The 27,330-nt window shown below is 38.3% G+C and overlaps 2 protein-coding genes, 1 non-coding gene and 1 pseudogene across 3 annotated transcripts in view; 3 read left to right on the top strand and 1 right to left on the bottom strand.

Moving 5' to 3' along the window:
• The window catches only part of CCPG1 (cell cycle progression 1), an 81,158-nt gene extending 63,167 nt beyond the window's left edge, over positions 1 to 17,991 (top strand). Inside the window, exons 10-11 of the mRNA XM_036033857.1 lie at positions 14,428 to 14,546; positions 17,805 to 17,991. Coding sequence (XP_035889750.1) covers positions 14,428 to 14,546; positions 17,805 to 17,834 — 149 coding nt within the window. The 3' untranslated portion in view covers positions 17,835 to 17,991. The remainder of the gene's footprint in view (positions 1 to 14,427; positions 14,547 to 17,804) is intronic.
• PIGBOS1 (PIGB opposite strand 1) overlaps positions 1 to 18,173 on the top strand; it is a 33,657-nt gene extending 15,484 nt beyond the window's left edge. The window contains exons 2-3 of the mRNA XM_036033870.1: positions 14,428 to 14,546; positions 17,805 to 18,173. Coding sequence (XP_035889763.1) covers positions 17,878 to 18,042 — 165 coding nt within the window. The 5' untranslated portion in view covers positions 14,428 to 14,546; positions 17,805 to 17,877 and the 3' untranslated portion in view covers positions 18,043 to 18,173. The remainder of the gene's footprint in view (positions 1 to 14,427; positions 14,547 to 17,804) is intronic.
• A 4,150-nt stretch (positions 18,174 to 22,323) lies between these two features.
• Positions 22,324 to 22,480, bottom strand: LOC114493466. The gene has a single exon (XR_003684140.1). It is a non-coding gene; the product is annotated as a U1 spliceosomal RNA (small nuclear RNA).
• A 521-nt stretch (positions 22,481 to 23,001) lies between these two features.
• On the top strand, positions 23,002 to 23,545 carry LOC114492654 (annotated as a pseudogene).
• The last annotated feature ends 3,785 nt before the right edge of the window (positions 23,546 to 27,330 follow it).

Genomic DNA, 27,330 nt, shown 5'->3' with positions numbered 1-27,330 from the left:
GCATTAATTACCGTAACTTTGTAATAAATCTTGATATGTAGAAATGTGAGGCTTCCAACAGTTTTTTTTTCCAATATTCTATTGGCCTTTTTTTTTAAAAAAAGATTTTATCTATTTATCTTTAAGAGAGAGGGGATGGAAAGGAGAAAGAGGGAGAGAAACATCAATGTGTGGTTGCCTCTCACACGCCCCCTACTGGGGACCTAGCCTGCAGCCCTGGCATGTGTCCTGACTGGGAATCGAATCAACAACCTTTCAGTTCACAGGCGGATGCTCAATCCACTGAACTACACCAGTCAGGACTCTATTGGCCTTTTGCAGTCTACTTAAATTTAAAATCAGCTTATCGATTCACCATCCCCATCCCCATATTGGGATTTTAACTGTATTGCACTGAATAGATCAATCTGGGGAGAACTGGTATCTTTAAAATATTAAGTCTTCCATCATGAACAGCATATTCTTCCATTTATTTAGGTCTTCATTACTTCCTTCCAATAATGTTTTGTAGCTTTCTGTACAGAGGTCTTATATACCTCTCATTATTTTATTTGTAGGCATCTGATGTTTTTTGATGCCACTGTAAATGATACTTCTTTTAACTTTTGACATGTTTTCTGTGGAAAGTTGCAAGAACAGTACAAAAAATTCCCATATATCCTTCTCCTAGTGCCCTAAATATTAGCATTTTACCATATTTGCTTCATCCTTTTCTTTGTCTCTTTAAATACGGTTTTTTTCTGAACTGCTGACAATAAGTTGCAGTCATAATTCACCTGTATCCCTAAATACTTGAGTGGGTATTTCCTAAAAATAAAAAAATTCTCTTATGTAAACCACCAATCCTCACAGTCAAGAAATAAACACTAAGTCTTTATGGCTATCTAATTTATACCTTGTTCAGATTTTGCCAATTGTCCCCAAAATGTATTTTATATAAAGAAATAAAAGCTCCTGGTCATATGCTATGTTCAACTGTCATGTCACTTTAGTTTCCTTCATGAAGTTTATGTTCTAGTGTGGAAAGACAGTCTTTTCCCCCAGCCTTTTGACTTTGGGAGCAGACACTGTGTCTGACCTCTGAATCATCAAATGCTAGACACAAAGTATGTTAAAGCTTGCTGAATGACTAAACGATATCATACTGCTAAGAATAAGAGGATTTTCATCTCCCTTGGTGTAAAAGCCTAATGACTACGCCCCTGCTCTCCCTCTGACCTCACTATCACATTGTCCCAAGCTCACTCTTTTTTAGACACACCGATCCCCTCTGCTGTTCCTGGGAAATGCCAAACAATCTCTGTGTCAAGGCGTTTGCACTTTGATTCCTTTGTCTGGAATATTTTTTCCTCCTCTACATGGTTCACTCAGACCCCTTAGGTTTTGGCTCCAATGTCACCTTATCATGGTGGGGTCTTCCTCAATTACTCTGTAAAATGTAACACCCTTTCCATCTTGCACCAGCATTCTATCCTTCTTATCTCATTATTTTTTCCTATAACACTTATCGTCAGTTGACAAATATATATTACAAATGCATACTTGTGTTTGGCTATCTGTCTTTCCCCACTAACATACAAACTTCATGAATGCAGGGACTTTGTTAAACTGCTCTATCTCCAGCATCTGTAACGGTACCCGGCACACACTAGGGTTAAATACGTAAATATTTGCTGAATGAATGTATTACATTCAAAACAATTTTTATAAAACTGAGAAATGACAACAGTGATTTAGTTACCAGATGAATTAATCCTTTTTACTATTATCAAAAAATACTTGTATAGAGTGTATACTAGTATATGAAAAGATCATTGTTCTACCTGGCTGGTGTAGCTCAGTGGATTGAGCACGGGCTGCGAACCAAAGTGTTGCAGGTTCGATTCCCAGTCAGGGTACATGCCTGGGTTGCAGGCCATGACCCCCAGCAACCACACATTGACGTTTCTCTCTCTCTCTATCTCCCTCCCTTCTCTCTCTAAAAATAAATAAAATCTTAAAAAAAAATCACTGTTCTAAAAGTCAGAATACATTCATCCCTTATTAATAAATAACTGTGTTGGATACTCTGCTAGATATTTAGGTTAAGTCTGATCTTACAGCTCAAAGTATAGTTAGAAGACCTGGGTTTCAATCTTAGTTCCATCATAGCAACGAACCTAATGACTTTGGCTGACTCATTTTTAATATCGCCAAGTCCATTCCTTCCACACAACAAAAACACCTACATTGCTAGATGAAAAATTTTGAAAATCATGTGGTAATATGTGAATGCACATTATAAATTATAAAGCTATGTACAAATGTAAAAAAATCAAGTTTCTCTAAAATGCACCCAGGAAATATTTAAGACATAATGCATAGGAAAGTTCTAAGAAGAATTGCAAAGATTCTTTTTCATTTAAGCAAGTTAAAATACTTATAGTTAACCAGAATCATAAATATTAAAATATAAATTTGGGAATATTTTGTTTCCTTAGCCTGATAATTCTTATTGACATTAGAAGATATAATAATTAAAAGATGTAAAGTTATTTTTTTAATCATCACCTGAGCACATGTTTTTTTAATTTTAGAAACAGAGAAAGAGAAACACTGATTGGTTGCCTCCTATACACACCCCAACCCTGATTGGGGACTGAATCTGCAATCTAGGTGTGTGTCCTGACCAGGAATCAAACCCACAACCTTTTGATGTATGGGACAGTGCTCCAACCAACTGAGCCACTTGGCCAGGACAAGTTGTAAAATCATGTTCATAATATATAAATTACAGGTTATTAAAATTAAAAAATAAGAAACTATATAAAAAATAAAATCAACAGATGGACTGTAGCAATACATACCCTACAGGTAAGAACTGATGTAGAATAAGATCAAGCTTTCTCTGTGCTTGCCAGAAATGTCTGAAGAACAAAGGTACCCATGGAATGAGAGCTGTGGGACGAATTATGAAGGCAAGTGCCACCAGGGATGAGTACTTGACACTATAAACAAGGAAAATGTATTGTCAAGACAACTGGCAAATGAGTTTAGAAGTTATCTACTATTTACACTTTGATATAACACTTTGAAAAAAATGGGGGCATTTTCCTTTTGGTATAAATAGCTATGTGAACTTGGGAAAGTTACTTACACTTTCTGGCTCTTAAATTTTTCTCATCCTTAAAAATGTAATATCTAAGGTTTTTCCCAGCTCTAATATTTTGAAATCAACAGTTCTTCTATGCCTTATCGTTGGTCTTGTTTGCTGAAAGGTATACTATCTTTCAACCATACAATCCTGCCAGTTGCTTTCCTGATGGAAAAATGACCGAGTCTCCCATAGGAATATCAAAGTCACACAAAACCATTCTCTAAGAAAGACACCAACTGTATTTAAATAAACATTAGGATTATTTAGGCAATGATGGGCTTCTGAGCCCAAATGATTTTGTTTTGAAAGCTGCAAATTATATCCAACATGTATATGATTTAAAAAGCCTGCCATAAAACCTAAATGATGGATCATGAATAGAAATGTGGATTTTTACTATTAGGACTTCTTTCAATGGCTAAAAAAGATTTAATCATGGACTACAGGCAGAAAATTATCACCCGGAAATATTCTTAGCCCTGCTAAAAATTGAAAGCTAGCAAACAAAAATAACTTTATGGTACTATTATCTACCTGTTAACAATTACAATTATTATTCTTAGAATTGACAATTCTAACAATTATTATTGTTAGTTATTATTATAACTATTATTATAATAATTGTAAAGAATTCTAACGTGGATGAGGAGGTAACAGCAAAGATTTCAAATTCAAATGCTTACACAGATCAAGTAAGTACTCAAAATGAGTGATGTAGGCTGTGTGTGGACTCTGATATTGTCATGAAGGGATCCTGGCCCAAAATGTTGTTAGGCCTTCTATTTTATTTTTTCCCCAAGAGAAACCAGAAATCCAGATGTTATGTAAGATTATCCAATTTTAAAACTTGCCAAGCAAAATAAAACAGTTCTGGCTTGCTCTGACTTGCAGACAAGTCTTCTGCTATAGTGAAACTTCCTAGGGGACAATCAAATGTATATTTCCAGTCCTAACCGCACCCCAAATTTTCAGGCTTGGACTTCTTACTCCTTTCTGACCATTTCGACACAGATCTCTTCGTGGCATTCAAAATGAAGTGTCTGAAATGAGTTCTGCAACTTCCCCTCACACCTGTTCAGTGTCTAGTATGTAAGTTAACCCATCACTCAGTTTCTCAGTCTTAAAATCTTGGAGTCACCTTAAATAGCAACTTCTCATCCATACACCCACTTTGTTTCTCTCCCATTCCCACTGGCATAATTTCACATCAAGTCCTGACATTTGTCAGGAATCTTTTCGTAGTTTTTTTTTCGTATTGCTCAGAAACTTTGTTTTACTTAATAATAACGTCATTGTTATTATCAATACTTACTGAGCACTTTGCACTAGGTCCTATGCTGTACACTTTACATGGATTTTTATTTAATTTCTATGACAGCTATTCTATTATTCTCTTTTTACAGAAATCAGTGCTTAGATATTCTCATACCACCCTTAAAAATCTTTCACTTCTAATACTTGCATTTCAAAGTACTTTGCAAAATGTCATTTACTGACAGGCTAGGAAAAGTACCTGTCATGGAAAGAATACTTATATAGTGGTGACTTGTCCCACATGGTCCTCCTTTCCTGACTGTTTTGGAGAAGGGCATCTGAGCCCAGGCAGTCAATGTAAGGCTGACCAGTGTGAAAACTATGTCCAAACAGGGACAATGACATTAAAAAGACCTAATCAGATTCTCTCAGGTGAATGAGAGGTACACAGGAAGTGGACAGAGAGACTGGCTAAGCCTCAAAATGATGGATGACTAAAACAGGGATTCATAGGCTGGGCTATAAAGGCACAAGAAAATAGCCCATTCCTCAAAACTACCTTGCATTCTGCATAACCTTCTAATTCTTGTGTGTGGCTGAGATATTCTGTAATTTTCTTGCAGGCCTGGCCACAAGCCTAAAATGCCCATTTTCCTTATTTGCACTTTTTGTCTTGTAGTCAAGTCCTCATAGATAATTGAATGACTATTCTTGCAGTCAGGAGTCTAATGCAGAAATGATCTTACTTAATTTCATCCTCACAACCACCTTTTTATATACGAAGAATGGACACTAGTTTCTTAACTAGACTCAAACTATGGCATGCTCCCTTTCATTACATCCTAAATACCAGTTACTAAAGAGAATTCTTTCAAAATCAGACATGATAATGTCCTGCTTCTCAAAAGCCCCCAATGGTTCCCTATGACCTACCTATAAAGTTCTAATTCTGGAGAAGGGCCAAGTTCCTTTCAGCCTCATCCCTTATTCTCTTCTCCCATATACCGTACCACATATAAGCTACTTTGGAAAAACTGCCAGAAATACAGTGAAGCTCCCCCACAGCTCTGTGACTTTGCTCATGTTGTTCCTTTCGCTTGGTATTTGTTTCCCCAGTTTATATGTATATGCCCAAGTGAAGTCGTATATTTTCCATTTGCCCTTCTAGATGTGTTCTCTACTTTTCACCTACTGCGTGTGCAGGGAGGCTCACCTATATAGACCCTATCAATGGGCTATCTTGCTTTCTGATTGCCTTTAGCTAATTGGAGGGTAGCAAGTTGACTCAGGGTATTTCATTCTCTCAGCTCTCTCTTTGTTATGGCTACAGGCTGGCTGTACCTTCTGTTGGGGCCTGGTGAAAGTTACAGCTCTGCATGGATTCTAGTAATGTTTCCTCTCCTTGCTCCTTGGGGCCCAGGGGTAGTAGAAACTTCCTGATGAGCCCAGTCCTGGCTTTTCTAAACATCTATATTCTTGTAAATGGTCTTTTTATTAACCTCTCCTTAATTACTCAGTTTGAGAATATCTGTTTCCTGCTATAATAAATGTATCCATTAAAAGTTTATTGTTGTAATAACCTTCATCAACATTATGGAGTCCACTGGACATTGAAATATGTTGATATTTAAGATTTTTCAAAAGCATGCTTTAGAGTTTTGTATATTAACAGTAATATATCTTACCTGTTCATAGACTTTGAACCTTCCAAAGGATAGTAGAAAAGAGCAATTATGGTGAGAACAGTTTCCATGGTATTGGTAAGAGTTCTGGTACAGCAATACCACGTGAACCAAGAGCACAACTGGCAAAAAAACTAAGAACAATTATGAGCAAACATATATGGAGTGGGAAATTGACTTTTAGTGTTCTATTCTACAGAAAATAGCCAGCAAGTCTAAATAGTGCAAAAATCCTATCAAAAGGTAAGTAATGTAAAAAGTAGGCATGCCAAAACATTGTTTTTGAGAGTTTGTATCAAATACAGGTCTATGATATCAGATCTGTATTTATTAAATTTAAGTTTATACTTTCAGATACATTTTTATGGCATTGCATTTGATCTAATCTCACTTCCCACTAATAAAAGGCACAAAACACAAATCCTTTGATGGTACAGTGTATAGAGAATTGAAGTTTATAACTATGTTCTCCTAATCAGTATTACTAAACTTGTTTTATAGTACTGCCAAGTAAATTGATCATTTTTATTGATCTTGGTTTGGGATGTTGCCCTATTTCTTGATGGAAAATTAAAACAACATAAGAGAGAAAAAAACCTATCAGGAGACATCATTAAATTTTAATTTGGAGATTGACTAAATTAATCAACCAGTTTTTAGAAGACTATGTAAACATCATCAGTAAGTCTACAAAACAACTACCTTAAAAGAGGCCTATTAGTTGATGCAAGGGTGTTAAACAGGCATACTAGCTTCCTATCTCCTTAAATGTAGCCTTTAAAAATTGTTTCCAATTTTTGTGGAGTTAAAGGCTTTTCCTAAACTAGAAAAACGTAGTGCTGCTACTTTGGAGCAAGGATTTCAAAGGCATTATGCCTCTGTCATTGTAGGCTGAGCCTTCAGCAGTGTACAGAAACAGAAAGTAGAGACTGTTTTTATCCTGGAATCAATTAGCAAGGGCTCATTTGCTAAACCAATCTGTCTTTTTAATGCAAATCAACACACTACCTGCAAAAATATGTCCTGTTAATCTTTCATAAATTAATATTTATTAATAGTTATGTTATATCCCAGAAATGTGTTGGTGAATTGGTTACTCAGAATTTGAAACATATTTTCCAATAAAAACAGTATTAAAAAAGGTAATTAAGATTTCTAGGGTGGCTCAAATAAGCTTACTTTAGGAAAGAGCCAAAGTAAAGTATCCTGGAATCAATTAGCAAGGGCTCATTTGCTAAACCAATCTGTCTTTTTAATGCAAATCAACACACTACCTGCAAAAATATGTCCTGTTAATCTTTCATAAATTAATATTTATTAATAGTTATGTTATATCCCAGAAATGTGTTGGTGAATTGGTTACTCAGAATTTGAAACATATTTTCCAATAAAAACAGTATTAAAAAAGGTAATTAAGATTTCTAGGGTGGCTCAAATAAGCTTACTTTAGGAAAGAGCCAAAGTAAAGTAGCAACAGTATTTCAGCCTCCAATCACTCTTCAGGATATGGATTAAATGGGAAAACCCATTCAAGATTTGACTGTGAGATCAGGAATCTATCTTCCCACTGTGAAATAAGCTAAATGACAAAAGACTGCCTTTTACACTACCTTCTCTCCCTTTGACAGTCCAGCTATTTCAAACACTCTAGCCCGAGGTGAAGAATGCTTCAGTGAAAAGGTATTTCTCAGGCTGAGTCTCAGGTAGCTGGAGGAATAGTGAACAGGGCTGTAAGTGGCTGAGGTCATTGGTGAGGTAGGCAACAATTTAGAACTATTCCTACTGAATATTATGGCAAGTGAAGCAAGGACTCTGGCAACTGGAGGAGTGAAGATGCTTCCAAAGGCTGTCTCCTAGGGTTCAGCCTCTCTGGGTTTGAGGGCATCAGGGACTGCTGCCTGGGGCCCAGTCCGGAGAGAGATGGTGTGCACCACTCGCATTCTACTGTCCTTGATTATGGAAGTACCTCTATAAGGCTGTATGAATTGTCTTCTGAAACCAGTTGGGGAATCGATATTGTTCCCTGTCTTTCATGATTATAGGAATGAGATGACTGGCATATAGTTTCTAAAATGTTCAGGACTTACCACCCATTTTGCTACTTGCTGATTTTCTAGTTGCTTCATTAATGAATAAAGCCTCAAGTCAGCTATAGCAGACAGAAGTGCCTGGGCAAGTCTAGGAATCCAAATCTTCATGGGCGGAAAATAAAAGATATTAAAAACATCTGTTAGTTCACACTGAATCACCATGAGATATCAACAAGCTAATCCAACTATCAATTGAAAGCTGTTCTTAGTACAAAAGTAAATATACTGTATTATTTTATTCTTCTACAAAAATTGCTGTTTTTCTACAAAAATTACATTAATTTTTCATGTAAATACCCAAAGTAGTTTTACCATTATCATATGTATGTATATATATATATATACACATATATAACACACTACTAATTTTAATTTAAAAAGTCAGCAAACCATTTCATTCTGTTAAAGTTCTATTTTAGAAGCATAATTATTTTCATTAGTATAGCAATAGGTAATTTAAAATAAGATGTTTATAGTACTGTGTGCTAGGTGCCACATTAAGTATGTACTTTATATACATCAGCTCATTCAGTCTTCCAAATAATCCCATGACATAGATACTATTTTATAAATGAGAAAACTGAGGCATGGAGAGGCTAGGTAACTTACTTTCCCAAGGCTGTATAGCTAGTTAATGTGAAAGCCGGGATTCAAACACACGTCTCCCTGACCCCAGAGTCTAAGCTCTTAGCTATTAAGTTACAATGCTTCCTCATCTTACAATATAGAAAATGAAATAACATTTAGATGACATTAAAGAGTAAATTAGAGAAAATTTAAAAGAAATTAAAAAATATATATATATACACACACACACACAGGGGTGAACAAAAGTAGGTTTACAGTTGTATGTGAAACACAAGACTTTATTCTTATATTATTATTTATTATTGTATTATTTTCCATAGTAACAGCTGTAAACCTACTTTTGCCCATCACTGTATAACTTAGAGTTAGTAATTTTAATGCTATACATTAGCATCTTAAAATTTTTTTAAAAATGTGTCATAGTTATCATTAACAAAATAGCACTTTGCTGTAGAGCATAATTTAATGTTGGTTTATTCAAAAGATGTTTCTAAAAATATATAAATTCGTATTTTTGTTGGCTCAAAATATTAACTTTACATTATAATTAGAGCTGCTTAACTTTCAGTTGCCTATGACTTCTAACACTTTAGCTTTGTGTTCTTTTTCTTTTCATTAACCTGTAAATAACTGCTTAAATCTTACAGGTATAAGTATGCTGTACTTCATATTTTCACTTAAACTGTGCCCCATCAAATGTAGTAAAGGGCACCTATTACATACCTTTTGTTTACTCTGCATGGAGATCTATAAGCTCCATGCTTACTTTCCAGGCCTGAAAGTGGTTCATTTGAAAACTCAATTTGGCTACAAACTTAAATGAGCCAACACTGTAAGGTAGCCACTAAAAAAACTAAAAGAATCCTTGTGCACTGAGAGAAGTGTAGCACTGAGAGAAGTGAAGTAAATGGTCCCACTATACTATTCTGAACGAGTTACCCTAACTTCCAATACTATGCTCAGTCTGGAGACCCTCATTTTAAGGTGGGTATTAATTACAAGATATTTAGAGGACATTATCTGATTATGAGATGTAGAACTAGAGATGTTCATCCTGGATAAATAAAACTTTCTGAAAGCCTATCATGTAAAAGTCTTAAATTAAAAGCAGGTAGATTTTAGCTCAACACAAAAATAAGTGGAGTTGTAATCTCAGTTATTAGCAGTCTCTTCAGACACTTAAGGTACCATCATTTTCCAGGTTAACTGGAAAAGTTAACAACAGTAAGGACCTAACAAATAATAGTTTCATATGGTTTCTGGAAAATAGAAAGTAGTGATGTGGGGTAAAGAAGAGAAGGAACACGCCCGGGGTAAATCTTGAACACCAAGCCTGGGTTGGTAATTTACCATTCTATAATCCTGTTCTTTAAGCTCCTGATTCCTCCCTTGAATTCCAGGAGCCAAACACCCTTGGACCATCTTCTGACTATTTAAAGTCCCATTGTGGTACCTCATCAGGTCTCCCTTCTTTTATTTTTTAAAAGATTTTATTTATTTATTTTTAGAGAGAAGGGAAGGAGGGAGAAAGAGAGAGAGGAAAACATCAATGTGGTTGCTTCTTGCATGCCCCCTGCTGGAGACCTAGCCCACAACCCAGGCATGTGCCCTGACTGGGAACTGAACCAGCAACCTTTTGGTTTGCCGGCTGTCACTCAATCCACTGAGCCACACCAGCCAGGGCAGGCCTCCCTTCTTATCCTCCTTTCTTCTCACATGTTCTAAGCCAGCACTGTCTAGCAGAAATAGAATGTGAACCACATATGTAATCTTAAATTTTATAGTAATCAAATAAAAAAGTTAAAAAATCAAACCGATAAGATGAATTTTGTTTAACCCAGTATATCTAAAATACTCATTTTAATCAATATTAAAATTATAGAAATATTTTACATTCTTAGTTCATACTAGGTCTTTGACATCCAATATGTACTTTATACTTATAGCACTTCTCAATTTGGACAACTCACAAGTATTTTAATAACCACGTGTGGCTGGTGGCTTCCATATCGGACAGTGCAGCTCTAAGTCATCCCTCATTTTGTACACACACCTTGTACAGTTTAGAGAGAAATGATCTGGAAAGACTTTGGATCTAGTTTTAGCTCTGCTTTTAGCATGCTGTGACCTTTGTCTATGTAAATACTTCACTTCTCTAACCCCTTCTAGTTCCACATTATATGATCTTTATTTAAAATAATCAATATGACGGTATTAATGACTGATAGCATCCTGATTTTCTCCACCTGGAACGTGACTAAGTGCTTTTTTGGGAGGGGTTGTGGTGTGGGGTATGGACGGTGACCAGGGTAGGTTTCCTTTAAATCACAAAATGGACAGGTGGGTCAGCTACAGGTTGAAGGCAGTGGGCAGGTCTTGGAGGAATAGGAAGTTTTTCTATCTTGAAGACCCCTTCATTTATAATACAACTTACTTCCTGGGAAATGAGACATCCTTGGTGACACTGTGTATATCTGCCCGTGGTTCCAGACTGTGCAGACTATACCCTGCATGATCTACATCTTATTGATGCCTAATTACAACATAGCACAATAACTGCATATCATTAAATTTTTGTCAAATTAATTTTTCTAAGTTTTAATTTCAGTACTAAATTCTCAGTGTGTTTATATGTATTTAATCTTCATAAGCTCATACAACATGGTCTTCTGCTCCCAAGTTAAAAAAAGGAGATACAACCTGCTCTCAAGTGATTCTCTATGAAGGAAATATACTTCTAAAGTCTAAATAATTAATATATAATATAGTCATTATGAAAATCTTAGCAGGATTGCTCCCAGCAGGACACTTTCATGCTCAGTCTTGTGTTTTAGCACATATTAAAGACTCACATCACAGGATGTCTTTGGAACCCTGTGCTTCCCAGATATGGTCAGAGTTTAGCAACAGTAGCCATTTAAAAACAAATTTCCTGATACCAATCAAACCATTTAGTTAATATACACTAACATTAAAAAGAGGATGGAATAAATCTACTTTTAAGACCTATTTTGATTACTCTTATGTAAAACTTACCAGCAGCTGAACATTATCTTTCCCCAAAAGATGCAGAATCTTGTAAATGCTTGCAAAGATTAAAGGGTAAGTGTAACCTCTTAATCTTTCTGTCCATTCCCAGGTCAAATAACCATAATTAGTAATATTAAGGACTAATGTTAAATATCATTGAAACAAAATCTACTTTCATTTTCATATATAAAACTACGTCATTTTTTGAGACAGCAGCTGAAAAACACAGCATTTTTTAAAAACACAGCATTTTATATTAGATATTTAAATTAAAAATGTAACAGGCCAACTAAACTCTTAACTTCAAGACAGAAATGTGTTTTTTTACCTCATATATGTCCTCCACAGTCATGAGCACTGTGGGAATATATGCTAAAGGTTAAGTCAAGTACATTAACATCAAAGATATATATATATATATATATATATATATATATATATATAATGCATAAAATATATTTAGAAAAGTAGAATAAAATAATGGTGTACTTTGATAAATTAAAATTATTTTGGAGAAAATATGGAGGACTGATTGAAAATGTGTAACAGAAACTGCCACAATTCCTAAGAGGAATACACATTCCTAATTTGGAGAAGAAACTACAAAGGATATTTGAAAACCATATGATGTGCAACTTCAAGAGACTGCCAGTACTCATCTGGAACAAAACTTGTCTGGACTAAAAAGCAGTTACATATTCGGAATGTTATGGTAAACAAGACCAGATAAATGTTTTCACCAAGAAGATCTGAAAAACAAAACAAGACAGGTAATTGTAGCACAAAAGTCAGGCAAGTGTTGCTTGCAGAACTGAAGTCTGCTGCTCTGTTTGGCCCTTTGTCCAGGCTCTGTTAAGGCATATTAGTGAACTCTGGCCCCTCCAAATTACTCTCAAAGCAGGGCCTCACCGCTGGGTGATTTACCACTCCTTTCAGTTAACCAATCTTTCTTGCAACTTACTGTATAAAGAGAAGATAAATACTGAAAAAGCGATTGGGTTAACTAAGGCTTTAGGTGGATCCTATATGTGTATCTAATGAAAGAAACCAGCTAACAAATTACTAATTTAGGTATCAACTTTTTGTATATGTGCCAAACAGTGATCTGTAAATTAAATACAATGATCTGTACCTTTTTAAGTAAACTCAGTAGCCAGGCACTGAGTTTATTTCTCTTCATGCATGTCATTCAGTCCTCAAAATAATGCTATGGGGTAGATATTTGCCCTTTTTACAAACGAGGAAACAGGCCCAGAAGTAAATTGCCTTGTCCAAAGTCAAAAAGGTTGTAAATGACTAAACAGGATTCAAAACCAGGTCTGTCTGTTGACTCCAACATCCTGCTCTTAACCATAGATGGACAGCCGCTAGGCTACATAGAGAGTATTATTTGTAAATTTAGTTGCCAAAACTTAAAAAATCAGAATTTATATTAAAGTCTCTGTTGCAGCATTTCAAAACTAAGATCTGGCAACACAGAGCTCAACTGGCAACTGACTGGTACTGAAATACAGAGTGCTTTGATTTACTTAGCCTTGCCTGTGTTGACCTCCTGAGTATGAGTTTGCAACCTACCTCTGATCCACTGTGATTCTTTTATCATTCTGGGGTCCTGCCAAGTCTCCTTCCTTATTTTCATGAAACACATCTTCAATGTTTCTCGGACAATTGCGACATTCAACACAACATACATGCCCCCACTTGAACTCTCCTCTTCCAGAAACACTAGAAGAAAACTCACTGGACTATCGCTGTTGCCCGCCCCCCACTCGCGTGCCTTTTCTCTGTGGACTAAGGCAGAAGAAAAACATAGTGTTTGTTGAAAGTATGGTAATTTACTGTCCTCACTAACCTTTACCTTGCTGGCATGCAACTTCTAACAAGGCCTGGGGTAGGGGAAGGAAGCAAGAGGGCTGGGGCCCAGCAGGCTCTCCTCCCCACCACCCCTAATGCCTGGTCACACTCCTCCCACACTCACTTTCCATTTAGCAAAAAGATTTCCCCTTTTCTTAAAAGTTTACCTATTAATGTTTTAATTTTTACTGAATGTATAGGTTTTCTCATCGTCGTTCTCAGGTTTCCAGAGGAGTAACTAGGCATTCATTTTATACCGCCCGTTTAGTCCTTGTCACATAAAAGGCAACAGTCAATAATTACTGAATGAAGAGTCCATCTTTAATAAATCCACCCCCACCCCAACTTGCTGGGGTGATTTTTCTCCTGCCAACATCACATCCTGACCAAAGAGAAGGCAGCGGGAACAAATGAAATGGGGCAGGATCGGACCTGGTCCCACTCCAGGAATCAGCCCCTCACAGTTGCTAAAGCTTGGGTAACGCCTGGCCTGGGTGCCCCCTCTAAATTAATAGGATGGCCGCATCATGCCTAGCCACTTCACACGGCTGCCGGGAAGGCGGCACTAAACAACACAAAATACAGTGCCTTGCAAACTGGCAGGGGTGAAGAACCTTGTCTCCAGCGCACATCGATTTCTCGGCACCCCTACCCAGCAGGTGGAGCCCTCGCTCCGAGCCCGCGACTTCCCGCCACAGCCACTCTCTAGGTGTCCTCACTCCTCTCACTCACCCCCGAGGCGCCCGGAGCTCTTTTCGGGGCTCACGTAGAGAACCGACTTTCTCTTTCGCAGCTTCACCTTCTCGTGGGAGCGGCTCTGGAGACGGCGGAAAAAGAGGCTGCCGTCGCTGGGATCTCGCTCCATACCGCTGGTGCTCCGGGGATCCGGGGCCAACACCTTCCTCTGCAGAGGTAGGCTGTCATAACGCGCACTGACATTTGGACTCACTAAGTTTGGCCTCTGCGAGCAGCCGTCCGGGGCAGACGCGGAGGGAGCTGGGAAAGGGCAACTTTCTCGAACTCTCAAAGGTGGAGATTTCGCCGCGGAGAGCTGCGGTTATGGTCCGGGCTACTGAACTTTGCCTAGGGCTTGCCCGCAGTTTGCGGTAGGCATTTCCCTGTGTCGCGGAGGTGCTGCCGGCTCCGGTTTTGCTGTCTGTGCGCCCCGGGATCCGGAAACTGCTGGAATGAGCGGATATCATCACCCTTTGCGGGGACAGGCGGGAGGCGGGGTCAGTGACTTGGAGTGAGAGCTGAACGGTGGGAGATGTCTGAATGGTAATGGTGATAGTACAGGCATACCTCGTTTCATTGCGCTTTGCTTTATTGCGCTTCGCAGATATTGCGGTTTTGTTTTGTTTTTTTTTCTAACAACTTGAAGGTTTCTGGCAATTCTGAGAGGAGCAAGTCCATCGGCGCCATTTTCCCAACAGCATTTGTTCACTTTGTGTGTCAGTTTCACGTTTTGGTAACTTGCAGTATTTTGTATTTCATCATTGTTATATTTGTTATGGTAATCTGTGATCAGTGATCTTCTGTGTTACGATTGTCATTGTTTTGGGGTGCCACGAACTACGCCCACATTAGAAGACATTGGACTTAATTGATAAATGTTTGCATTCTGACTGCTTCACCGCTGGCCCTTCCTCTGGTAGTCTCCCTTTCCTCAGACCTTCCTATTTCCTATACAACAATATTGAAATTAGGCCAGTTGATAATCCTACAATGGCTTCCAAGTGTTCAGGTGAAAGGAAGAGTCGCATATCTCTCACTTTAAATCAAAAGCTAGAAATGATTAGACTTAGTGAAGAAGGCTTATCAAAAGCTGAGATAGGCCGAAAGCTCGGCCTCTTGCGCCAAACAGTTAGCCAAGTTGTGAATGCAAAGGAAAAGTTTTTGAAGGAAATTGAAAGTGCTACTCCTCTGAATACCCGTATGATAAGAAAGCGAAACAGCCTCATTGCTGATATGGAGAAAGTTTTAGTGGTCTGGATAGAAGATCAGACAAGCCACAACATTCCCTTAAGCCAAAGCCTGATACAGAGCAAGGCCCTAACTCTCTTCAATTCTATGAAGGCTGAGAGAGGGGAGGAAGCTGCAGAAGAAAAGTTTGAAGCTAGCAGAGGTTGGTTTAAGAGGTTTAAAGAAAGAAGCCGGCTCAGTAACATAAAAACGCAAGGTGAAGCAGCAGGTGTTTTAACAGATGAGTTGCTTCTTATGAATGAGCAAAGAAAGTGGTTTCTTGAGATGGAGTCTACTTCTGGCGAAGATGCTGTGAAGATTGTTGAAATGACAACAAAGGATTTAGAACATTACATAAGTTTAGTTGACAAAGCAGCAGCAGGATTTGAGAGGATTGACTCCAATTTTGAAAGAAGTTCTGCTGTGGGTAAAATGCTGTCAAATAGCATTGCATGCTACAGAGAAATCCTTCGTGAAAGGAAGAGTCAATCCAAGCAGCAAACCTCGTTGTTCACTCATTTTAAGAAGTTGCTGCAGCCATCCCAGACTTTAGCAACTACCACCCTGATTGGCCAGCAACCATCAACATCGAAGCAAGACCCTCCACCAGCAAAAAGATTACGGCTCACTGAAGGCTCAGATGATGGTTAGCATTTTTTAGCAATAAAGTATTTTTAAATTAAGGTATGTACCTTGTTTGTTAAACATAATGCTATCGCCCATTTAATAGACTTCAGTACAGTGTAAGCATAACTTTTATAGGCACTGGGACACTAACAGCATTTGTGAGACTTGCTTTATTGTGAAATTCTCTTTATTATGGTGGTTTGGAACCAAATCTGCAATATCTCCGAGGTATGCCTGTAATCATAATTATAAACATGTTTGGGTGATCACACAGTAACAATTTGTTGCACGAGGTGGGCAGGGTAGCCTGTTGTACAGATGTGGAAAATGAGGTTTAAAAACATGAAATGACTTGGTCAGCGTCAGCCGGCTAGTGGCAGAAGAATAACTTCCTTTTTTTTTTTTTAAGAATGAAACTAATCTCCTTTCTTTTTTAAAAAAATTTTTAAACGATTTTCTTTATTTATTTTTAGAGAGGGAAGGGAGGGAGATATCTACAGAGAGAGAGAAACATCAATGTGCGGTTGCTGGGGGTCATGGCCTGCAACCCAGGCATGTACCCTGACTGGGAATCGAACCTGCGAAACTTTGGTTCGCAGCCCGCGCTCAATCCACTGAGCTGCGCCAGCCAGGGCTATTATTATTGGCATGGTTTAATGATCAATTTCCCAAAGAGCAAATAAATGGCTCTTCGTTTTTCTTTTTAACATTTAGCAGACATGGATTTAACAGATGCTTAGTGATGTCACTTAATGGTAGAGTCCAGGAGAAAACAGGTTTTTTCTTTTCCAGATTAGTTTAAATTACATTTTAGTGATTTTTTTTTTTTTTACATTTTAGTGATTAAGGGCAAGCTAGTTTCTAGCATCAGTTCTACCCCTAATGATTTTTGTGACCCTCAGGATTGATTGAGGAGGCCATGAAATATTGTTTTAATAATGAAACTATGTAAATTCTTTGCTGTCCTCATTCATAAACACCTACCTAGTTTCTCCAGAGATTAAGATGTTGGCAAGGAGTGCAACTTTTCAAGAAGTGCTAGAGTCTTAACTCCTCTATTAGAAGTAAACCCAGCCAAATCTGTTATATTTTTGTCAAAAAAAGTGATTTATATTTGATTCTACTTGTACTTAGTAAAGGATCAAAGGGAACTCAGAACTTTAGCTTGTTTTTTAAAAAACGATTGTTTTCAATTATACATATTGCCAAAAAAATATGAGATAATAAAAATGGGCTAATAATGAAAAGTAACATTTCTCTATCTTCTATTGCCAGATGGCATTGGTATGCTTTAAAGGCATAAAGACTGTGGCTCGCCCTTGTCCCACTTCTGCCCTTTTAAATTATCCACTTTAAACCATTGAACACATTCTATAACAGGATTTAGCTTTGTTTTACACCATCTCCTAGCCCTGTTTTCCATACTCCCTAAATATATGTATTCCTTTTTTAGTTTAATCAGTGATATTTACATATTATGATGAAAACACTGTTTACTCTGGAGCAAAGTAGTGCCATGAAATCTTTAAAAAGAATCTTGTTCTAACTTATTGCTTTGTTTTCCATTTACTTTGCACACAGATCTGGAGAGATTTCCTGAGTGGAGTGTAATTTTTCAAAACCATCTTTGCACCGTGTGGCATTTATTGAAAAAATGTTTGGGAGATTGACTTTTCCACAACTACTTTTTGCTAGCATCCTTGGAATTGCTGGAGGAATATATATTTTTCAACCGATATTTCAACAACATTCCAGAGATCAGAAGGAATTAAAAGAGAAATTGAAAGTGGCAGAGGAATCAGAAGAGAAGAAAAGTTAATACTACATGCAGTTAAACTGTAATTGCTTCAATTTCCTTTGAAATTATGCATTGACTATAAGTAGTCTTGTAAAAACTTCTCAAAATATATGTTAAACATAAATAAATCATAGATGATGATTTTTAAAACTGGCACTGCCGATCTCAGTGTTTACTTTTATTTGCCATTTTATGTCTTTTCACCAGGACAGATTAGTAATTCTCTTCTAAGCCAAAATGAATGTCTTTAGAGATACTTTGTTTCTTAGTAGACATTTATTTTTCTGGGAATGCAGCATATACAGTGTCATGGGTAACAGTGTAGACTGTATCTATGCAGTAGCTGGGAATGGTGTTCACTATAGTCTTTGTAGATGGTGTGAACCAAGTTAACCATCTCAGGCAGAACGCCTCTCAATTAGCCTACAGTTAGCCTTCATCAGTCTTTCAGCTCCAGCCCTGTTCCATCCCAGAAAGAGTGAAGTACATTGAGAATTGGTGTGGCTCAGATCGAATGGTTTTAGAGGCGGCATATGGTGTTATATAGGGTGGCAAATGTGACACAAATCTATTTAAGCAAATTTGCATTAATGGTGGTTAGGGAGGAGTTAATTTGTTATGAAGCTATTCATATACTGAAAGGGTATTTTGAGGTTGCTAAGAACTGATACTTTTTCGTTGTTTATTTTTTTGTATTTTTTATATTAGTTTTTAACCTAACACTGTTAAACTTGATATTTTCAATGAGATCTACAAAGGTAATCATGTATGTACAAAGTGCTTTTTAAAAACTAAACTCATTTAAAAAAATAAAATTATTTTTATTGATTTCTTTTTCTTGAAAGTAAATGCATTATAACTTAATCTGAGCTATTCACATTGAATGGACAGTATGGGTATTTTTTTTTTAAAGTAAATGAAAGAATTACAAAAGTAGTACACATCAAAAAATCCAAACAATACAAAAATGAACACAGAACCATGCATACGTTGATTTAATCAGCACATTTAACAGTTTAGTGAGCTTTTGAGGCTTTTAGGCATATAAAGTATATAAAATTTTTAATTAATGTACTAATATCAACTACCTGACAGGCTCAGGTTTGCTTGGGATTCTGTTATGTGTGTCTCGACATTGTGGGCCCCGTCTCAAGGAGCAGCCCCTCTCTGAGATAAGGTGGTGTATAGAGTTGAGAGAAAGTGAGGAACTGAGAGGAAACCTGGAATTGTAAACTTACACTCAATTGTGGCAAATAACACATCTTTTCACATTCTGTTGGTTTTGAGCATGCCATGCGGTCAAGCCCAAAGTCAAAGGCAGGAACATAGACTCTTCCCACAGGGTGCATAGTCAAGTCACACGATGATGGGTAGCAATACACAATCCTGTTATATCCAAGGAATAATCTTCTAACATCCAGTTAAACTGAATTGCTTTTGATCCGCCTTTGGAGAAGGGTGTGTTAGTCAGTTTAGTAGGATGAATTGATTTTTTTTTTTCCAGTAAAGATACTGCAGCCATTCAAATCAAAGCCACAATGAGGTACCATTTCACATACATTAGTATGATTGCAATCAAAAAGAAAGTTTGACAAAGATGTGGGGAATTAAAATTCTTGTTGATACACTGCTGGTGCAAATATAAAACACTAGCTGCTGTAGAACAGTTTGATGCTTCCTCAAAAGAGGTAAACCTAGTGTTGCCATATGACCTAGCCATTCTACTAGATATATACCTGAGAGAAATAAAAAACGTCCACGTAAAAATTTGTATACAAATGTGCATAACATCATTATTATAGTAGCCAAAAAGTGGAAATAGCCTATATGTCTATCAGTTAATGAATGGATAAATAAGGTGCGGTTTAGCCACACTATGGAGTATTACTCAGCCCTAAAGAGGAATGAACTATTGATACATACTACAACATGGTTAAACTTTGAAAACATGAAAGCAAGATGGGTATAAGTAATTTTATTTGGCCCTGGCTGCTGTAGCTCAGTGGATTGAGCGTGGGCTGTGAACCGAAGGGTCACCAGCTCGATAGGGTCACCAGTTCGATTCCCAGCCAGGGCACATGCCTGGATTGCAGGCCAGGTCTCCAGTGGGGGCCATGTGAGAGACAACCACACATTGATGTTTTTCTAACTCTCTCCCTCCCTTCCCCTCTGTCTAAAAATAAACTCTCTCCCTCCAAATAAAATCTTAAAAAAGAGTGATTCTGTTTGTATGACAGGTCCAGAATAGGCAAATGCATAGAGACAAAGTAGATTAATGACTGCCAAGGACTAGGGGAGAGAAGGGATAGGGGATGACTGGTAATGGATATAAAGTGATGAAAATATTGAACTAGATAGAGGTGAGCATACATCTTTTTGAATATATTAAAAAGTAATGAAATCACACACTTTAAAAGGGTACCATGAATCTATTAGCCATCCCCACAGATCCCTATTACTCAAGACAGTCTGGTTTCACTCCAAGCTTTGCTTTCCAGCTTAGTAGTTATGTCCTGCCATCTGCCGTTCAAAAATTCTATTATTTCTGACTGATTCTAGAAAGCCATGTTGCCACAGCAGCTTCTGTCAATTTCAGCCCATAAACAACCACCACCACTGAGCGTTCCAAAGTTGTCAGTGGTCTCCCCAGCAGTGCATTTTCATCCTCACCAGTGCCTCCGGGAAAGGAATATCAAAGCCTTCCAGTTAACAGAATGAGGGGATAGTTTCTCCAGTCTCATTATAAGTCCATTCTAACTCCAAAATCAGGAGTGCAAGATAGGAGAAGAAGAAGAGTTAAAGGGGAAAGCCAAGACAATGATAGGTTATCGAGTGGGCCACTTGAGTTGATCCTGGAGGATTTTCTGAATAGACTTTTACATGTTTTCCCAAATTATTATTTTGAAGTAATTTTGAACTTAGAGAAAAGGTAAAAAATAATAAAAGGAATTTTTACATACCTCCTATCCAAATTCCACAGATGTTAAAACTTACCATGTTTGATTTAATCTTCTTCTCATCTTTCCATATTTATGTATGTGTGTTTATATATACAGACACCCACATTATTTTTCAAAGCCTGTGAGGATAAGTTGCTCACATGATGCTTTTTACCCCTAAGTATTTCAGTGTGCAAGTCCTGAAAACAAGGATATGCTCTTTCCTAGTTGCAGTATAATGATCAAGATCAGGACGTTAAGATTAATACAATATTATTATCTAGTCTCAGATTTTATCCAGATTCTACCGAGTTCCATTAATGTTCTTCAGAGCAAAAGACAATTTTTTTCCTGCCCTGCAATCCAATCCAGGATCACGTTCGAGTTTGGTTGCCACGTCCCTGGTTTCATTTATTCCGGAGTAGTTCCTCAGTCATTGCCTTTCATGGCATTGACACTTTTTTAAGGACACTGGTTTATTTTATAAAGTGTTCCTTAATTTGGGTTTCATTAATGCTTCCATGTGATTCCATAGATTCAGGTTATGCATTTCTGGTAGGAATATTGCAGAAATGATGTGTCAGTATGGTTTTCAGATTCCTATTTTATTCCATGTGTCACAATCTATGACTGTCACTAGGCTGACTGCATGATTTGTGGGGCCCAATGCAAAATCGAAATGCAGGGCCCCAGGTGTGGATGAGGAAGTTAGTCTCCTCATGGGTCCACCACTCCAACCACAGCAAATCCCAAGGGATTGCAGCCTCCATGCCAGAACATTTTTGATTCCTGGGTGGTAGTGAAAGGAAGCCCCTGATGCATGGCACAGGGCATGTCTTATGACACTGACTTCTTGCCCATTTTCTAGAGTGCTATGGGGCACGTGCCCAACCCTTACTCCTCCTGCACTCGTGCCCCAGTGGAAGGCAATGGTGGAGTGTGGGCTTGCCTCAGCCAAGGTGACCTAGTCTGTGCTCTGGAGCAAGGCTGTGAATGCAAGGCTGGGTGAAACCCAAGGGTCCAGGGGTGAGGAGTGGGTAGTCATAGGAGTCAGAACCATGTGTGAGCAGACTCCAAGCCCCCTGTGTGTTTTATTGTGCCATCAGATTTCACTTATGAAACATGGATTTAAAGATGAAATTATTAAGAATTCTATGATGGTAACTCCAGAGCACTAAATTCTGAGTGTAGAGCCCTGTGTGACTACAAATTGCATGACCACAAAGCCAATCCTGACTGTCACTATAGTGATTTCTTTTGATGTTCAAATTGTCCCAGATTTGGCCAGTTGGAGTGCCTTCAAACTGGCTACTGTGTCCTTTTTAAAAATATATATATATATTATTTTATTCAACTTCTTAGCCAGGGGAGAGTGCAAACACAGTCCCCCACTACCACAAATTATGCAGTCGACTTTCCCACAATTGGGGAAATCACAGGGGTCAGCGCATTCGAAGTGCAATGGATGTGCTGGGAAGACCACTTGCTCAATCATGGTATCTCTCCTGCCAGGTGAGTATAATGTCTTTTTTTAAAAAATGTTTATTTTGTATATGAAAAGTAATATTAAACATCTAAAACTTGTGTTCAGTTTAACAAATACAAAACAAGACTTCTAAAAATTACAAGTAGGCATAAAAAAGTATACTTAAGAATATACTTTGACAACCACAGTGTTCAGAGGGTTCATTTTTGGAAAGTTCTGTTAATGTAGCTTAAAAACAACAATATATTGACAGTCCTAATAAAAACAGACAAGTCCTTAGCAGAGGAGCAGCCCTCTCCCGGGACGGAGCCCATGTCCTTCTGACGGGTGCGTGTTATTTTTTGAGCACTCCCTCACTTTCTGGCTCACCTTTTTCTCTCCTAGACCAAATTTTTTTTTTCCTGAAAAGGGAAACAAAATTCACATTAAAAAAATTAACTGTTAACCTTTTCAAATTGTACAAACCTGTGGTATTCACTACATGCGGAGGGTCGTGAAACTATCACCTCTGTCCAGTTCAGGATATTTTCATTTCCCAAAAAGAAGCTCCTTGAGTTTAGGAAACCCTTTTCATGAAGATGGTGCCCAAAGCGAAGAAGGAAGCTCCTGCCCCTCCCAAAGCCGAAGCCAAGGCAAAGGCTTTGAAGGCAAAGAAAGCAAAGGCATCCACAGCCACAAAAAGAAGAAGATCTGCACGTCACCCACCTTCAGGAGGCCTAAGACACTGTGGCTCTGAAGGCAGCCTAAATATCCTCGGAAGAGTGCCCCCAAGAGAAACAAGCTTGACCACTATGCCATCATCAAGTTCCCCCTGACTACTGAGTCAGCCATGAAGAAGATAGAAGACAACAATACACTTGTGTTCATTGTGGATGTCAAAGCCAACAAGCACCAGATCAAACAGGCTGTGAAGAAGCTGTATGATATTGATGTGGCCAAGGTCAACACCCTGATCAGACCTGACGGGGAGAAGAAGGCATATGTTCGACTGGCTCCAGGCTATGATGCTTTGGATGTTGCCAACAAAATTGGGATCATCTAAACTGAGTCCAGCTGGCTAATTCTAAATATAAAAATTTTATACTAAAAAAAAAAAAAAGAAGCTCCTTGTGCAGTAGCAGTCACTGCATGTTCCCCATGTGCCCAGCCCCTGGCAAGCAGTCTGCTTTCTGTCCCTATGGATTTACCTCTTCTGTATGTTTCATTTAAATGGAATCATACATGCTGTGACCCTTTGTGACTGGTTTCCTTCACTTAGCATAATGTTTTCAAGGCTCATCCATACTGTAGTATGTATCAGTACTTCAGTTACCTTGGCACTCATTGGCTCAAACCCGGTACTCATTGCATTGTGATGAGAAAAAAAAATGTTTTAGCACTTGGCACTTGCTTGGGGCTCGTTGCACTTGCTAGAGCTTGTATGAGTCATAATGCTGCCCCGAAAAAGAAAATGCGTTGCTTGCCTGCCACAAGTTCTGGAATGGATTAATGAGTGCCAAATTACCACTGTTTATACTTTGTATAGCAGAATAATACTCCATTGTATGTATATACCATGTTTTGTTTATTCGTTCATCCACTGATGGACATTTAGGTTGTTTCTACCTTTGATGATTGTAAATAGTTCCTCTATAAACATTCGGGTGCAAATATTTGTTTGAATACCTGTTTTTAATTTTGGGGGGCACATTTCTAGGAATGGACTTGCTGGGGCATATGGTAATTCCTGTTTAACTTTTTGAAGAATTGCCTAATTATCTCCCAAAGTGACTATATCATTTTGCATTCCCATTAGCAAAGTACAAGGGTTCCAATTTCTCTGCACCCTCACTAACACTTGTTTTTCTTTTTTAAATGGTTATTTATTTATTTTTAGAGAGGGAAAGGAAGGGAGAAAGAGGGAGAGAAACATCGATGTGAAAGAGATACATCGATTGGTTGTCTCTTGCACACCCTCAACTGGGGACCTGGCTCACAACCTGGGCATGTGCCCTGACCAGGAATAGAACCAGGGACACTTCATTTCATGGGCTAGTGCTCAGTCCACTGAGCCATACCAGCCAGGGTTTATTTTTCTTTTCTTTAAAAAAAAAAGAAGTTATGGCCAACCTAGTGGGTATGAAGTGGCATCTCATTATGGTTTTGATTTACATTTCCATAAAGACAAAGACATTGAACCTCTTTTCATGTGCTTGTTTACCATTTTTATGTTTTCTTTGGAAAAATGTCTATGCAAGTCCTTTGCCCACTTTTTGATTTGATTGTTTGTCTTCTTTGTTGTTGAGTTGTAAGAGCTCCTTATATAGCCTGATACTATATTCTTATCAGGTATATGATTTGTAAATATTTTCTCCAACTCTGTGGATTGTATTTTTACTCTCAACAGGGTTTTTTTTTAATGTACCTTTAAAATTATACATCGTAAAAAAAAGGAGAGACAGGGGGAAAAAAAAACCATGTTTTCAACAGAGCAGATCAGTCCCCCAGGACTCATCCTTTTGAGCGACCAAGAATTAGCCAATCTATCAGATGCGCAGTTCAAAACACTGGTGATCAGAAAGCTCATGGAACTGGTGGATTTTGGACGAAATTTAGATGAAAGACTGCAGATTACCATAAAACAGATGCAGGAAGACACTCGGAGGAGAGCCAATAGTGAAAGGAAGGAATATGAGTCTCAAAACAATACAGTGGACCAGAAGGAAGATAGAATCAACCAAGCAGGAAAGCATGATGAAATAAGAATTCAAACAATTGAGGAAAAGATTAAGAGCATCCAAGACACCTTTAAACGTTCCAATATCCGAATTATAGGGGTACCAGAATCGGAAGGGGAAAAGCAACAGATTGAGCACGTATTTGAACAAATAATAAAGGAGAACTTCCCCAATCTGGCAAAGGGAACAGTCTTCCAAGAAATCCAAGAAGCTCAGAGAGCCCCAAAGAAGTTGGACCCAAGAAGAAACACACCAAGGCACATCATCATTACATTAGCCAAGGTAAAAACGAAGGAGAGAATCCTAGAAGCAGCAAGAGGTAAGGGGACAGTCACCTACAAAGGAGTTCCCATCAGACTGTCAGCTGATTTCTCCAAAGAGACCTTACAGGCAAGAAGGGGCTGGAAAGAAATATTCCAAGTCATGAAAGACAAGGACCTACATCCCAGATTGCTCTATCCAGCAAAGCTCTCATTTAGAATGGAAGGGCAGATAAAGTGCTTCTCAGATAAGGTCAAGTTAAAGGAGTTCATCATCACCAAACCCTTATTTTATGAAATGCTAAAGGGACTTATCTAAGAAAAGAAGATAAAGAAAAGACATGTATAGTAAAAGGACAGCAAACTTACAAATATTAACAACTACACCTAAAGCAAAACTAAAAGAAACTAAGTAAACAATTAGAACAGGAACAGAACCACAGAAATGGAGGACACATGGAGGGTTAGCAGCGGGGGGGGGGGGGGAGGAGGAGAGAGGGGGAAAATGTATAGAGAATAAGTAGCATAGAATGTAGGTTGAAAATAGATAGGGGGAGGGCAAGAATAGTACGGGAAATGTAGAAACTAAAGAACTCATAAGTATGACACATGGACATGAACTAAAGGGGGAAATGTGGGTGGGAGGGGGGTACAGGGTGGAGGGGAGAGAAGGGGGGAAATGGGACAACTGTAATAGCATAATCAATAAAATATATTTAAAAAAAAATTATACATCGTTTTCTCTGGGAAGTCTTGGTTTGGTGTCCTTTATCTGTGTTCAGTGGCAGGCTTTAACTTCCTTACCAGGGATTTTACTCACCACACTGAAGTTAACTGATTACTAGGTCTTTTAAGTTCCTTAAGGGCAGAGACCAACTTATTTCGTTAATGTTTGCATTTCCAGTACCTAATGCTTGACTCGCTGAATGAATAAATGGGCCATAGCACCACTGTCTGTTTTCTGATCTGCCTGCTAAACTGCTGGTGACAGCCCTAGCAGCATGCAGAAGTGGGGAGGGCTGAAGAGGGGGATCTTCCAATATCTTATCAGCCATTAGCAGGTGCTGCATTGTTGTGCCCCACCCCCCATCTTAGCTGATCAATGACTCCCAGTGCTGTTTCTCTACATGTCGGCATGGGGCCACTTTTCCTGTCTTACCCTCAACCAACAGCAGTCCGTTGGCCCTTCTTTCAATGGGGTGGCATTCCTTGAAACCATTATCCTATGGTGAAATCTGTTATTCCTTACTCTGAGATCACTGTGTTATATCTGCCTGGAAATATTAGATTGAATGTATATTCAGTATCTGGCAATGTCATATGGTTATTCTACACGTGATTTTGTAAATTAGGCACACATCTGAGAAGCTAATTGTACTATGATGCAAACTGCGGATAGTTACAGATTGGAAGGACGACGGGGCTGGGCAGGTGGGTGGGGGCAGCTGGAATTTGTGGTGCAAGTGGAGGCAGACCAGTGAGATAGAACAGATGAGAGGAGAAGCTGGACTAGGGCTTCCAGTCATTTTGCATTGTTTAAAAGTGGAATTATTTGGTTCAGAAGTGCTTTGCCTGAGAGTCCATAGGGGCAGGCCCAAGGCCATTGCACAGACACACCCGAACACTGGAGGAGAAATTGGGCTGTCTCTGAGTGGGAACCTGGTGCCCCAAACCCGCTTCCCAGCTGCAGGTCCCAGCTTGCCCACACAAACCCGTTGGTGTTGAGAGAAGGTAGCGCTGGGGGGCAGCAAAGGCTCACAGATTTCTCCTTACTGTATTATTGTTATTATTATTATTATTTGCTTTTTAAAAAACGAATTGCTCTAATGTTCTCTTAGAAATTTAATTTGGAGTGATTTTATAATCAGAAGTAGGCTGCACGTCCAGAAACCCCGTTTGTCATTTTC

This window comes from Phyllostomus discolor, chromosome 1 (assembly GCF_004126475.2).
Source record: "Phyllostomus discolor isolate MPI-MPIP mPhyDis1 chromosome 1, mPhyDis1.pri.v3, whole genome shotgun sequence".
In the NCBI taxonomy this organism is placed as follows: Eukaryota; Metazoa; Chordata; class Mammalia; order Chiroptera; family Phyllostomidae; genus Phyllostomus; species Phyllostomus discolor.
Note: the sequence above shows the minus strand (reverse complement) of the source record. Positions and strands in the feature narration are given on the sequence as shown.